This window comes from Aphis gossypii, chromosome 3 (assembly GCF_020184175.1).
Source record: "Aphis gossypii isolate Hap1 chromosome 3, ASM2018417v2, whole genome shotgun sequence".
NCBI lineage: Eukaryota > Metazoa > Arthropoda > Insecta > Hemiptera > Aphididae > Aphis > Aphis gossypii.
Window position 1 is genome coordinate 21664993 of NC_065532.1, and position 13869 is coordinate 21678861.

The 13869-nt window shown below is 28.7% G+C and overlaps 2 protein-coding genes across 2 annotated transcripts; one reads left to right on the forward strand and one right to left on the reverse strand.

Annotated features, from left to right (window-relative positions):
• Positions 1-5551: 5551 nt before the first annotated feature.
• LOC126551005 (SCAN domain-containing protein 3-like) lies at positions 5552-6933 on the reverse strand. The gene is made up of 2 exons (XM_050203764.1): positions 6300-6933; positions 5552-6009 (listed from the first exon to the last, which is right to left on the reverse strand). The coding sequence occupies exons 1-2, from the start codon at positions 6931-6933 to the stop codon at positions 5552-5554; spliced, it is 1092 nt and encodes a 363-aa protein (XP_050059721.1).
• A 1037-nt stretch (positions 6934-7970) lies between these two features.
• On the forward strand, positions 7971-11235 carry LOC126551006 (uncharacterized). Its single transcript, XM_050203765.1, has 2 exons — positions 7971-8306; positions 10699-11235. Exons 1-2 carry the CDS (start codon positions 7971-7973, stop codon positions 11233-11235), a joined length of 873 nt encoding a protein of 290 aa, XP_050059722.1.
• Positions 11236-13869: the final 2634 nt, after the last annotated feature.

The window sequence follows — 13869 nt, forward strand, 5'->3', positions numbered from 1 at the left end:
AATATACCTACAATTTATTTTATTTATTTTACATTGATAGTAATAATTAAGTATATTGTTAATACAGTAATTTTGACCAGGTTTAATTATGATTACATATTTTACTATCTAATTTTCTAAAATTACAATATAAATACAATTTTTTCTGAATTTTTATAAAAATTTGTTCATAGTCTAAAAAAAAATGCCAAAGTATGCTTTTAAGCCTAGTTGCTGTTTATCCAAAAAATCAAAAAAACTCAGGAAAAAACAGAAAAGTATTTTTATAATGCCACAAACTAGTAATATAACAAATACAACACTACAAGAATCGCCAACAACTGATATTTGTGGTATAATTTCACCAAATATTAATGTTTCTACTGTTTGTAACCAAGCATTTTCTAATAATAGTAATGACAATTCTTCTGGTATTCCATCTGGAAATTTACCGGCATTTGAGCAGAATGAATCTTCTCAAGAATTGAATATCAATACAATTCAAAACACTAATACTCCTACAATATTTAAATCTCAGCTTGCATCATTCATAGTTTCATCTGGACTTTCGAGAAATAAAACAACAGATTTATTAAAACTTCTTAAATCTGTGAAAAACATAGAATGCCTTAAAGATCTACCAGTTGATTCAAGAACATTATTATCAACTCCTGTGTCAGGTCAAGTTAAAATTAGTCCTATAGGTAATGGAGAATATATTCATTTTGGTTTAGTTAAAGGATTAATTCATTTATATAAAGTTAGTAACGATTTGCGACAACTATCTATTTTTGAACTATGGTTTAACATTGATGGTTTACCTATTGACAAACGAGGAAGTTCATTCTGGCCAATTTTGTGTGGTGTTATAACCAAGCACACAATCATACCATTTATTATCGGGGCCTACTTTGGGTCAAAAAAACCACACGATGCTCATGAATATCTGTCACAATTTATTACTGAATTGAACGATTTAATCGAAAATGGTGTCATCATAGAAAACTCTTCCATAACAATTAGGGTAAAAGGAATTATTGCTGATGCACCAGCTCGAGCTTTTATTAAGCAAATCAAAGGTCATACCGGCTATTACGGATGTGAAAAATGTGTAGAAGAAGGTGATTATTTATCATTTTCGTATCGTAAGTTTTCCAAATAATACAGCTGAACTTCGTACAGATGAATCATTTGTTCAGCGTTTGAACGAAGAACACCATATAAGTATTTCACCATTACTCAGTATTACTGGTTTAGGACTTGTATCTTGTATTCCTTTAGATTACATGCACTTATGTTGCTTAGGTATAATGAAAAAAATATTAAGATTTTTTATCAGAGGTACTCGAGGTGGTTCTTGTGGTTCAACTCGTCTGTCTAATGATCAAATTATATCTGTAAATAGTAGAATGAAAACTATTTCAAAATGGTTGAGTACAGATTTTGCACGCTATCCAACTGATGTAAACAATTATAATACATTTAAAGCTACAGAACTACGTCAAATTCTAATGTATACCGGGCCTTTTATCTTTAAAAATATTGTAACCATTCCTGTTTATAATAATTTTATGACCTTACATATAGCCATGCGTATCTTAGGATGTTCTAAGACAGTATATACACAAAATGATTTTGCAAAAGCTTTAACAAAACATTCTGTAATATTTATAGGCGAATAAATGCTTCTTACAATGTTCATTCAATTATACATCTACCAGAAGATGCTAAAAAGTATGGTGTTGTGGATTCATTTTCATCGTTTCCTTATGAAAATTATTTGCAGCATTTAAAAAGAATTGTTCGACCTGGGCGTGCACCTTTAGTACAATTGTTCAATCGCATAAATGAAGAGTATAATAATTGTACTTCAAATCCTCAACATTCTATTAACTACCCTTTTGTGGATGGATATCATTCCGAAGGACCTTTACCCAATACTCTATTTAATGAGTCTGTTGTACAGTACTCTACTATCATAACTGAAAATTATACAATCAGAATTTCAAATAAAAAACGTAGAAGCACAAAAAAAGATGATTGTGTTATAATTTCTAGTAATATAGTATGCATTGTAAAAAACATTTTAACCATAAATAATAATGGTGAAATATTCTTAGTTTGTTCAAAATTTGATGATTTAGTACCATTATATGACCTACCATGTTCTTCAATATCTGTTGGTTCCATGGAATGCAAAAATATATCATCAGATTTACAATTATATCATATAAGTGATGTAAAGTATAAAGCATGCTATTTTCCTACATCCGAGAACAGTCCAGAGAAATCTTTTTTTGTCTGTGCTTTGCTTCATACATACAGTTAACTATGTAGGTAATATTTTAATAATTATATTTATTCAGTCAATTAATATAATTTTTCTTTTTAGAATGAATAATTTAAATAAGTTGTATGCTATTGCGGCCTTGGGCAATGGTAAAGTTATGGCAATACCATGTATTTGGTTAATACAAGAAAATTATTCATCCTGCATAGTCAAAAATAAAGACTATGAATTCTATTTGCCATTACACGAATCTGTAAACATGCAGAAAAATATGCAGATGTTAAAAACACTTGGGTTAAATCGTTTTGCACAGTTCTCGATATTGCAGGTAAAATTAAAATTCGTTTATTTTTAAAATCATGTATACCTATTAAATTATTAATTTACTTATTGTATTGTAATATATGTATGTAAATATGTAATTACTATAATAGGGTAACTATAATATGAAAATTAAATAATGGGACCATTCCCCTACACCCATAACCACACACATAATCACACATATTATTTAAAAACACTCAAATCTACTGCTCAAAAACTGGACAATCCCGTTTTAAACGGGACGTATGGTCATCCTAACCTATATTATAAATGAGATTGATGTTCAAAATCTAAATCAAACTAAACATATTTTTATTTTTAGATTCTTATTTAAGAGCACATTATATGGCTACCACAGAAAACATTGGAAAATATGAATTTGCTATTGTTGAGTTTTTGGAAGACCAATCAGCGGAAGTTGTTCCATGTAATTGGGTTTTAATTGATAATGTTACACAACAATTTAAATGTAAGTGGCCAGGAAGTCATAATACACTGAAGTACTCTCAGTCAAAAAAAAATCCTTCAACTTCATGGTCAACACATATTTGTATACCACGAAAATTTTTTGGTAAGTTAATATTTCAAAAATATTATTCTTTTAATTTAAAAGAATATGCATGTATAAATATTGATAAATGATACATTTTTATTTTTATTATTTAGATGATTACAAGCATTTTTGCAAGCAAAAATTAAACTGCCTATTTTTTGTATGACCAGTTCAACGGAAACAGAAGACGTTAATGTAGAACAAAAAAGGAAACATAAGAAGAAGAGGCACTTTGATGAAAATGATGAAAATTTTACACCTGTTCATAAGAAAAAAGACAGATCTAAAAGTAATTTATAACTTAATAAACAATTTAAAAAAAAACTTGAAATAAAAGGTGTTTTTAAAATGTAGATTTTTCTTAATTATTCACTGATAAATTAAAATTTTAATCAACATTTAACCAAAAGCCTAATTAACAGAATGACATTATTGTATTTAGATATTAATAGTATGCATTTTCCAGATAATCTAGTAAATTATGCTTATGAAAGTGACAACCAAAGTGAATCCATGTTTTCAACGCTGATAAATAATGTTCCGGTTCCATCAAGTTATTTCCATTTTAATATTAATTAATAATTAATATAATTAATATATAATATTGATTCATTTATTTTTAGGTCAGTTTAACATGATTGATTCGGTTGGTAATGAAATTGGCAACAGGACATTGTGCTTTGAACCTAAATCAATTTCAAGTTCTTGTGACAATAGTCAACAACAGTCATGTGAATTGGAAAATTTAGTTCAAGACAATACAAACCGAAATTCAGATGCTTGTACAATTGCTGAACTAATGAACACTGTTCAAAATATTGGTCATGTTATGATGAAGGGTAAGTTCTAATCTTAACAAGGTCGTTAAATCATGAATATTTGTTTTGCTTATCAATTATGTAATATATATTATTTAACCATGTAAAATAATACAAAATATTATTTTTTCTTTGGATAGTTTCAAATCAAATATCTGATATCCAAAAAGATATAAATATTATAAAGCTGGATGTTATTAAAAACCAAGAACTGTTAACAAATCTGAATGAAAAATCACGACCACAACATACCTTAACTCTATCGGAAGATGTTATTAATCGTTCTAATTTAAAGATTCCCGTCATGACAATTGATGAATTAAATGCTCTTGAAGCTAATTCTGAGCAAAAGCGGATCTTAGTAAGTTAAATTATAAACATAGTTATTTTTTTGTTGAATAGTAAATTTATTAAAATTCTATATATTTTTTGATGCTTAAGAAGTGTCCTGTGACATCAAAAACTTCTACTTTTTAAATGAGCTCTCCTTTTTCCAAAATGTAATGACTAATTACTGAGTTATTGATATGTTTATACTAAGAATAATAATCCTTAAAAATGAGTTTACAATAATCTAAATTAGATGTAATATTAGATCTAGTATTTATTTATTATTATTTATTATTAATAGGCATAATAGTAATTGCCTACTAACATATTCAAATCATCATAGCTCTCTTAACACATATCTTCCTATCCTATCTTCCTATCTTCCTTATATCTTCCTAACACATAGTTATAACATCATAATTTTATTCTTAGTACATAAAGTTAAATAACTCAAAAACTACTTGTTCAAATTTTCATTTAGATTTATCAGAATATTGTATGCTGAATTATTAAAAATTAAAGGGGGGGGGGTTACAAAAACGGTACGAACAATTTAAAGTATTTGAATATTTGATGCTGAAGTGTATTTAAAAAAAAATCTAAAAATAAGAATTTGAATACATAATTTAAACATAAAAATTTTATTTTCAGGCACATACTTTACGAAGAAATTGTAAGTCGTTCGACGCAAAACGCACTACCTATCAGGTTATGAAAACCATTTTAGACAACCGTGTTGCAGAATTTATTAATATGGAAGGTAGAAGAGGAGAGAAACTGGCTTTTGGTCGCTTAGAGTTGTGCACAATTATAATAGGTATAATGAATAAAAATATTTTACCTGTTACACTTACATTTAGTATAAATGCAGTGTTTATTTTAGACCTGCCCCAGAGTAAATGCCATATGAGTAAATAATGAAGTGAAGTAAAAATGTCGTTTTAAGGTGCGTTTACATTGGAGCCCGAACGCGAACGAATGCATGCGAATGGTAACGAACGAACCAATGTAAACGGTCTAGCCCAGTGTTTCCCAACCTTTTTTTACTCAACGCCCCTTTTAGATTTTAAAAATTTCACACCGCCCCCCCCCCCAATAATTTTTTTTAAAATGATAAAGTTTTAGTTTTTAATAAGCTATTTAATTTAAAACAAAATATCATAACATTTTAACGCTACAATTTAGTTAATTTAAATTTAAATACCTACTAATAATTAATAATTATATAATTTGATTTCGAATTCGCTACTTATTTGATTAATGACTGCCCTGAGGTTGATGTTTTCCTGCTAACGAAATGATATCTGGCTCAATAGATGTCAGCATTAGTCTTAAATCTCCTCTTTCACATATTTCTAATTTATTTCTTGATTTGGTCAAAAGTTGTTGAACCGCACTAAAGCCTTTTTCGACCAGGTATGTCGACGGAAAAGCCATAATTAGTAATTCTACTTCTTTCCAAATTTGAGGGTACATAGTTTTTTGTTTGAGCCAAAACAACTCGTATCCTTTATGTTTAAAATCGATTTTAGCTTCTTCATTGTGCTTCACTTCGAGTAGTTCTTCTTGAATTAATGGTTGGACATTTTGTATATCTGCTAAAAATGGATTCAATACCCATTCTGGTATAATCAGATCGTTGATATCCTTAAATCTAGTACTCATATCATCTTTAAGGGATTCAAGGTGTGCACAGTATATTTCTAAGTCAGAATCTAAAATTTGTTGTGATCTTGATAAGTTAGAAAAATTATTGAATTCACGACGACTAATCTTTTCTTAAAAAAACTTAATTTTGAAATAAATGCACTAATTATGGACTTCGATTTGATAAAATTAATTTTATCACCTTGCAAATTTTTATTAACTTCATTAAGTTTTTCAAAAATATCTGCTAGGTATGCGATATTGGTCTTTCTTTTATGTAATTCATCGTAAAGTTGTTTATCAAGTGGCTGCAGAAATTCTAGTATAGTGTGAAATAAATTATAAAAGCGTGTCAAACAATTTCCTTTTGATAGCCACCTAACTTCGGTGTGTAGAATAAGGCGTTCAAAGTCTTCATCATTTTCGTGGCATAATTGTCGAAACAAACGGTCATTCAATGATTTAGCTTTGATTTTATTAACAGCATTTATGACAAACCGCATGGTATCAAACAATTCATTACTTAAATTTTTAGCTATTAAATGCTGACGATGAATGACACAATGAACTGTTAAAATCCCAGGGACTGCATTTTTTAAATGAGCAATAAAACCACGTTGACGTCCAATCATTGCAGGCGCTCCATCAGTGGCACAAGCTATACAATTTGTAATAGGAATACCCTTTTCTATAAAAAAATTATTTACTACATTAAATATGGTTAATCCTTTAGTATCCGTGATTAATGATTTTGCAAATAGTAGTTCTTCCGTTATTTTTTCGTCGATGTTTACATATCGCACGTACGCAAGTAACAGTGCTTCGTTATCTCGTAAAGTGGATTCATCAAGTTGTAGTGAAAATTTTGTAATTCTTAAAATATCACACAGTTTTATTTCAACATCGTACGCCATTTCATCTATTCGCCTGGACACAGTATTATTACTGAGAGCAATAGATGAAGTTATGTCGGTTACATTTAAATTTGTCATTGATTTTAATATTGCTTCTACAGCAGGTAAAATAAGTGTTTCGCCGATAGTGTGTGGTTTTCCACACTTAAAAGAGACACTTTGTAGGATGCAAGGAGACCTTTATCATTATTTAGATGTGTTTTATTAAAAAGTCCACTTATAGTTTTTTGTTTTTCAAATTTATTCTTTAGGTCACTAAAGTATAAAATATTTTTGTTACTTTTATCTGAATGTTTTTTCATAAGATGCTCTTTCATTCTTGAAGGTTTCATACCTTCATTACTGAATGTTTTTTCACAAATGAGACACAAGGGTAGTTTTTCATTTGTCGGAGATACAATAAAACCAAATTTCAAATATTCAATTTAATATTTTCTACATTTTTTGTTCTCGGACATTTTATAATATTTACGAATATAACTTCTACGTACACGCACAATAATAACGTCAAATACCTGCCAAGTACCAAATACGACTACACAGTACACAGTACACATAACATTGTCGGAATCGGCTATTGATTAACCGCTAATCGGAATCTATACGATAATTCCGATAAGACAATAATAACGTCAAGTACCTGCTTAGTACCTAGAATCTATAGTCCGATAAGATAATTATTTTGATATTATTTAAGTGTCTATAAATATTATACCTACATAATTCTGTGGATTACATTAGGTATTTTATTCTACGCAGTCATACATTTTATTACAATCAGTTATTAACAAAAAAAATTTAAATGATAGATAGAGCGCCCCCTTTAGCGCCCCCCTCATAAAAACGCCCCCTTCAAAATAAAAAATGCCCACAAGGGGGCGGTAGCGCCCACGTTGGGAATCACTGGTCTAGCCGAACACGAACGAATGGGCTCGTTCGCGTTCGGAAGCGTTCGCTCCGAGGGCGGTCTTATCAAAGAAAACCTCCGTTCAGTTTAAACGGCATTTAAACGTCCCGTATTACGATTCGCGACTATAGCGCCCAAACGGTACTTTAATAAAAACGCGTGTTTGTTTTTTTATGTCATTTTTTGTGATTTGATTTACTATTATATTATGGAGTGGACTGACGAAGAATGCTTACAATTTATTAACTTATATAAATTAAGACCAATCCTTTGGGATCCTACTGATCCTCAATATAAAATGGTGAAAAAAAAAATAGATTTTTGGACGGAAATAAGCAAGGAACTAAACCTAAATGTAAATGAAGTGAGAAAAAAAATGGACAGCCTTTTAGCTTCATACCGAAGAGAGAGACAACGTGAAGCCAGTAGTGGACGTTCAGGAGTTGGAACAGACGAGATTTATCGTTCAAAATGGTTTGCATTTGAAGAAATGAAGTTTTTAAATGATAAATTTAAACCACGGATTACCAAAGATACAGTTGATGTGAGTAATTTTATTTTTTTTATTTATAGACTTATAGTACATAAAACTGTGCACAATTTAGGGTGGTTCTTATTAGTAAGGAAAAACATTTTGATATTTTTTTTATAAAATATTTTATAGCTTTATAAAATACTAAATAATTGTATTTTAAAATATGTATTAATAATTTCTAAGCAGGGCCTAAATAAAAAATAAATTAATACTGTTTAACGTTATAAGAAATGTACGTGTTGATCTATTCATTTGTGTATACGTTTAAAAGGAACCCAACTGACCTTTTTCTTTGTATACTGGACCCTGATTATTAAGGTGCTTATTGTCAACAAAAAAACCGTTTTTTTTTTCGATAGTCAGACAATACTTGATAATGATTACCAAGAAATATTCCGAAATACGTCGGCTTTTTACAACACATCTAAATAATGATAATTATTTTTGTACCTATCTTATATTAGATTCATAAATGTTAAATAAATAAATAATTCTTTATTTCGTTATTGATAAATATTTAATAAATATATTAACACAATTTATATTTATACTAGTTACTTACAACTTTCTACTAATATTAAAATTATGAGTAAATTCTATGTCAACTATTTCTGATTCTTATGCTAATTTTGATTGCCATGGCACTGCAACCAACACTTGAAAAATATTCAGCGAATTCATCTCGAATTTCTTCTGCCGAACGTGATGATCTTCTTCCAACCCTTTCCATAGGAGTGAATGCACTGTTAGTCTGTATTTCTTGTCTCCACGTTCCATCGACAAGGTGCCCTTCAATTTCATGATCAATTAAGTCCGTTGGTGAATAAATATCTCTCGTTGACTTTTCTTTTCTTAGAAAATTGTGTAGGTATACACATGCCATTACTATAACCTCAGCCTTCTGAGGTTCAAGTAGCATCGGTTTTCTAAATACCCTAAATACGGCAAATAGAATACCAAAAACATTTTCGACAACTCGCCGGGTTCTCGACAAACGATAGTTAAAAATTCTTTTATCCGATCCCTTTTCATGAGAGCCGGGGTAAGGTAAGTACGTTCTGTTTTAAAGGAAATGCTTGATCTGCAACAAATACGTATGGCACTGCCTTTTCCCGTCCAATCAATTTTTCTGCTGGTGGAATCTCTAATTTTTGTTCTTCAAGCTGTTTAAAAAAAGATGTATTTCGAAAAACTCCGGCGTCTGAAATTCGGCCCTGACATCCGACATCAGCATATAAAAAATTGTAATCGGCATCAACAACCACCATTAACACTATACTGAAAGTTGATTTATAATTGAAAAAATCACTTCCACTACCAATTGGTGCTTGTAGTTGTACATGTTTCCCATCAATTGCACCAATGCAATGGGGAAAATTCCAAACGTATTCATATTTTTTTGCAACGTTTAACCACTCTTCTTGGGTTTTAGGTATCTAAAATCGACAAAAATATTTAATATCTTATTATTATTTGCTTATACAAAACATTTTAAATATACAGATTTTAGCTATAAAAATGTAATGTTTTATCATACATTTTTATTTATTAACTACCTAAAAATAATTTGCAAGTATTCGCGATATGTTGATAAATTTTGTCAAAATTTGATCTGTATATACATATTACTTAATTTTTACTTAAATATATTAATATTTTTCAACTGCTATTACAATAATTTATGAGAAACGTTGTATTATATTTTAAAGATTTTTTGGTCGGCCAAAATATTTTAATCGTTATTTAAAAAAAAAATACTTAGAAAATTGAAAATTTCTATTGTCTATAAATAGCTCAAAAAAGTCAAAATACTTTGAAAATATAATTGTGTATAGAAAACGCTAATATAAACATTTGGTGAAAATTTTAAGTATTTACATCGATTAGTTTTTAAGTAATAGCAAAATAAAAAATTCGATTTTGTTGAAAACGTTTTTGCGTGAAAATTCCCGTTTTCTGTCATTTTTTTTTTTGTTTTTCTCGATTTTTTTAAAAACTGTTGGAAAATGTTTACTTTTAACCTTTAAAATGCACCAAGGATATCCACTTTGCCATCGGAAACCATCCCCAAAGTTTGAAATTGAAGCATTATTTCGACTAGTTATGCTGTACAGTGTACACAGACAAAAAAAAAACTGATTCTGTTCAGAATCTAAAATATGTAATAAGAAAAATTTTAAATTATTTTAACGTGTAAAAATAAAATAAAATATATATATTTTTTCATAACCATGCGAACGCAAGTACTGACATAGTTAAAAAATATTTTTCCACTACTACGCTTGTCTAAACTTTAAATACGTATAATTCATAAATTACTCGTCCTTAATTCGATTTTTATGTATCAAAATGCTCAGAAAATTATTCTGCTTTGGAATATATATAACAAAAACCAAAGGGATTAAAAAGAAAAAAAAATCAGGAAGACCCTAGGATAACCGAAACATATAAATTAATAAAAGAAATTTCCAATAAAAGGCAAACACCTAAAGTGAAGAATGATAGTATTGTTTTTGGTGAGTATGTTGCCAGTAAACTGGAGTTATTTGATCAACGTACAAAAACAATGCTTCAACATCAAATAAGTAATCTTATTTGCACTACTGAAATAAACTATATTCATAATAATCCTGGTAACCAAAATTTTCAATTTAATATTAATAATCAACCTTCAGCCAGTTCAGCCAATTCAATGTCATTTTCATCTCCACTGTCATCACCAACTGCATCATCTATTCACTCAATGTCTTCCACTCCACCACAGTCACCATATTACCCTTCTATAGTGCAACAGCCTTCTTATCATATGTCTAACTTCCAACGTACATACGAGTATCAATATCAGCAAACACCGCCTATTAACTACGACACATCAGCTAATGTCAATACATCAGAAACTATCCCAATTGATGACCTAACTACTATGTCAAATTTATAATACAGTTAGGTCTGAAAATTTAAAATTAATTTTTTTTTTTTTTTTTTATTATGTTTTTTAGCTTATACTTATAATGAGTTTATTACACTGTTATATTATTAGAAAGGATATATTGTTATTTGAAAAAAGAGATATTTTAATTTTGATTTTTTAATTTTTAATAATATTGTTATATGGCTTATATTTATGTTTATTACATGTTATATTATTAGAAAGGATATATTGTTATTTGAAAAAAGATATTTTAATTTTTAATAATATTGTTCTATGGTTTATACATGATACTTATAAGTTTATTACAATGTAAGTATGTAAGCATATATTTATTTTTTATTTTATAATTATTATATATTTAAATAAATTACCTGTATGTAATCTTGTAGAACTTCAATTATGGCCGTACAGACCTCTGGTATAATGTGTGAAATCGATGATTTCGAAATTTTAAAAAACAATGACAAACTCGCAAATGAATCTCCTGTCGCCAAATACCTTAATGTCAAAGCGAGTCTTTCATTACAGGCATAGCTTTTCAAAAATTTGTATCTTCTTTTCGAATTTTAGGTTCAACTAATGTCAGTAATTGGTTAAATGTTTCATATGACATTCTACAGCAATTTTTAAAACGATCACCGCCATATTTTTGTAAATCGCTTAGTAACATTCCATTACTCAAACCTCTATTACTATACAACGATGTCATCCACCAGCGACGTTTTCTTTTTGTCTTCGATTTTTTTTTTTATCAATGCTTTCATGAGTACAAAACTTGAAGCAGCTAATAACAAATCATCTTCTTCGCTTGATGACATTTTAATTATAAAAATTCAAATATTTAAATTGAACACAAATCTTTTACTAAAATTTTTTAAAAAATTCAAATTTTCAACAGTCTTTACTCGACAGCAGCTTGGTCGATACTGAATGTATATTTTTTTTTTGGTATTTAGGAACAAATATTTTTGTGAGAGCGAAAACTAGCGAATGCGAACGAGCGAACAATGTAAACGGTCGTGGCCGAATATCTAGCAAATATGCGTTCGTATTCGTTTGCTAGCATTCGTTCGCGTTCGGGCTCCAATGTAAACGCACCTTTAGATAATTGTTTTATAGTTATATGTATCATTCCCCTAAAATAACGCTGCATGATAGCATATAAACTTATTATTATACTTCTTAGACTATATTATGCAATAAATAATTCAGGGGTAAATGTATAATTTATATTAAAAATATATTTTGTTCGCCTTCAAATATTTAAGGTACTTGTATAATATATAGTTGTTATTATTATTTTTCAGATTGTATAAAAGATATGTTCCCGGACGAACAAATGGTCGTCATTAAAAACCACATATCTGACTGGTTAAAACAAGCCCCTAAAAGAAAATAGAAAAAAATATATATACAAAGTTGTTGTTTTATTTTAATTATCTGTAAAAAGAAAGTACAAAAGAGGAACATTATTATTATTATATTTTAATAAATAATTAATTATATTATATTATACATACTTATTGTAAAATCATAGAATTTTTATTTTTGATCGGTCATTCTTTTATACTCAGATAATATTACATGTATATAAATATTTATAATATTTATTTTCTTGCAAACGAAATCTTGAATGTCTTTCAGAATGTATAGGGAGTTGGATCTTATTATATTTAAGAGTCAGAAATATGTAAGCTTTAAGATTTTTAAATTAAATTAAAATTAAATCCTAACTTAAGAAATGGATGGGAGAGCTTAAATTGAAGTAATATTGTCAAAAATGTGTTAGCATGAAACCTTTATAGAGTTTTTAGTTATTACAATTGTAATACATTCAGAGTTCAGACATCGATATTCCACGACAAAAAATGAAAGTACAAATTATTTTCAGTTGGTCTGAAAAAAAAAGTAATTAGTGGATCTATTCCCCCATGAATACACCAATGATTTGTAACCTTTATTTAAAAAAAATTATATTTTTCTGCCCCCCCCCCCCTCAAAAAAAAATGTGTACCCTTTCATAATTATAAATGAAATATATTAGTAAAGTACACTAATACTCCGTATCATATACCAGTTATACACGAAATATATTCATAGGCTACACTAGTTATATACGAGTAATATCCGTATCATATACCAGTTATACACGAAATATATCCGTAGGCTACACTAGTTATATACGAATAATATCCGTATCATATACCAGTTATATACGAATTATATTCGTAGCCTACACTAGTTATATACGAAATATATTCGGTTATTCTACCATGTATACACGTGAATTAAACGAAATATTGTCGAATATTTACACCAAATTATACGTATTTTATATGTCGAATAAATGTAATTTATCACGTATAATACACGAAGAATATTCGTTAAATAGCTACCTTTTGACCCAAAATTATACCTAAATTAAACCAATAATCAACAAAATATACACGTGTATTATTCGTAATTGAGGTGTACCATTTACGTATAACATACGTATAATACTCGTATATTTGTTTACTGGGCATCGTCAACAGTAATATGCGGAACCTTCCATACTATTTTGTTTAAAGTAACTTTGACTGTAGTAGTATTTATACCACTTTTCAACCTTAATGCATTTAAATCACTATGACTTCGAGT

What these genes read in the sequence shown, in the direction of transcription:
- LOC126551005 (XM_050203764.1), bottom strand. Translation starts at nt 6,933, where the DNA reads ATGACAAATTTAAATGTAACCGACATAACTTCATCTATTGCTCTCAGT. An exon ending in GTGGCTATCAAAAGGAAATT is followed by an intron (nt 6,010 to 6,299) that starts GTTTGACACGCT and finishes AACAAATTTTAG; the next exon opens with ATTCTGACTTAGAAATATAC.
- LOC126551006 (XM_050203765.1), top strand. Translation starts at nt 7,971, where the DNA reads ATGGAGTGGACTGACGAAGAATGCTTACAATTTATTAACTTATATAAA. An exon ending in TTACCAAAGATACAGTTGAT is followed by an intron (nt 8,307 to 10,698) that starts GTGAGTAATTTT and finishes AAACCAAAGGGA; the next exon opens with TTAAAAAGAAAAAAAAATCA.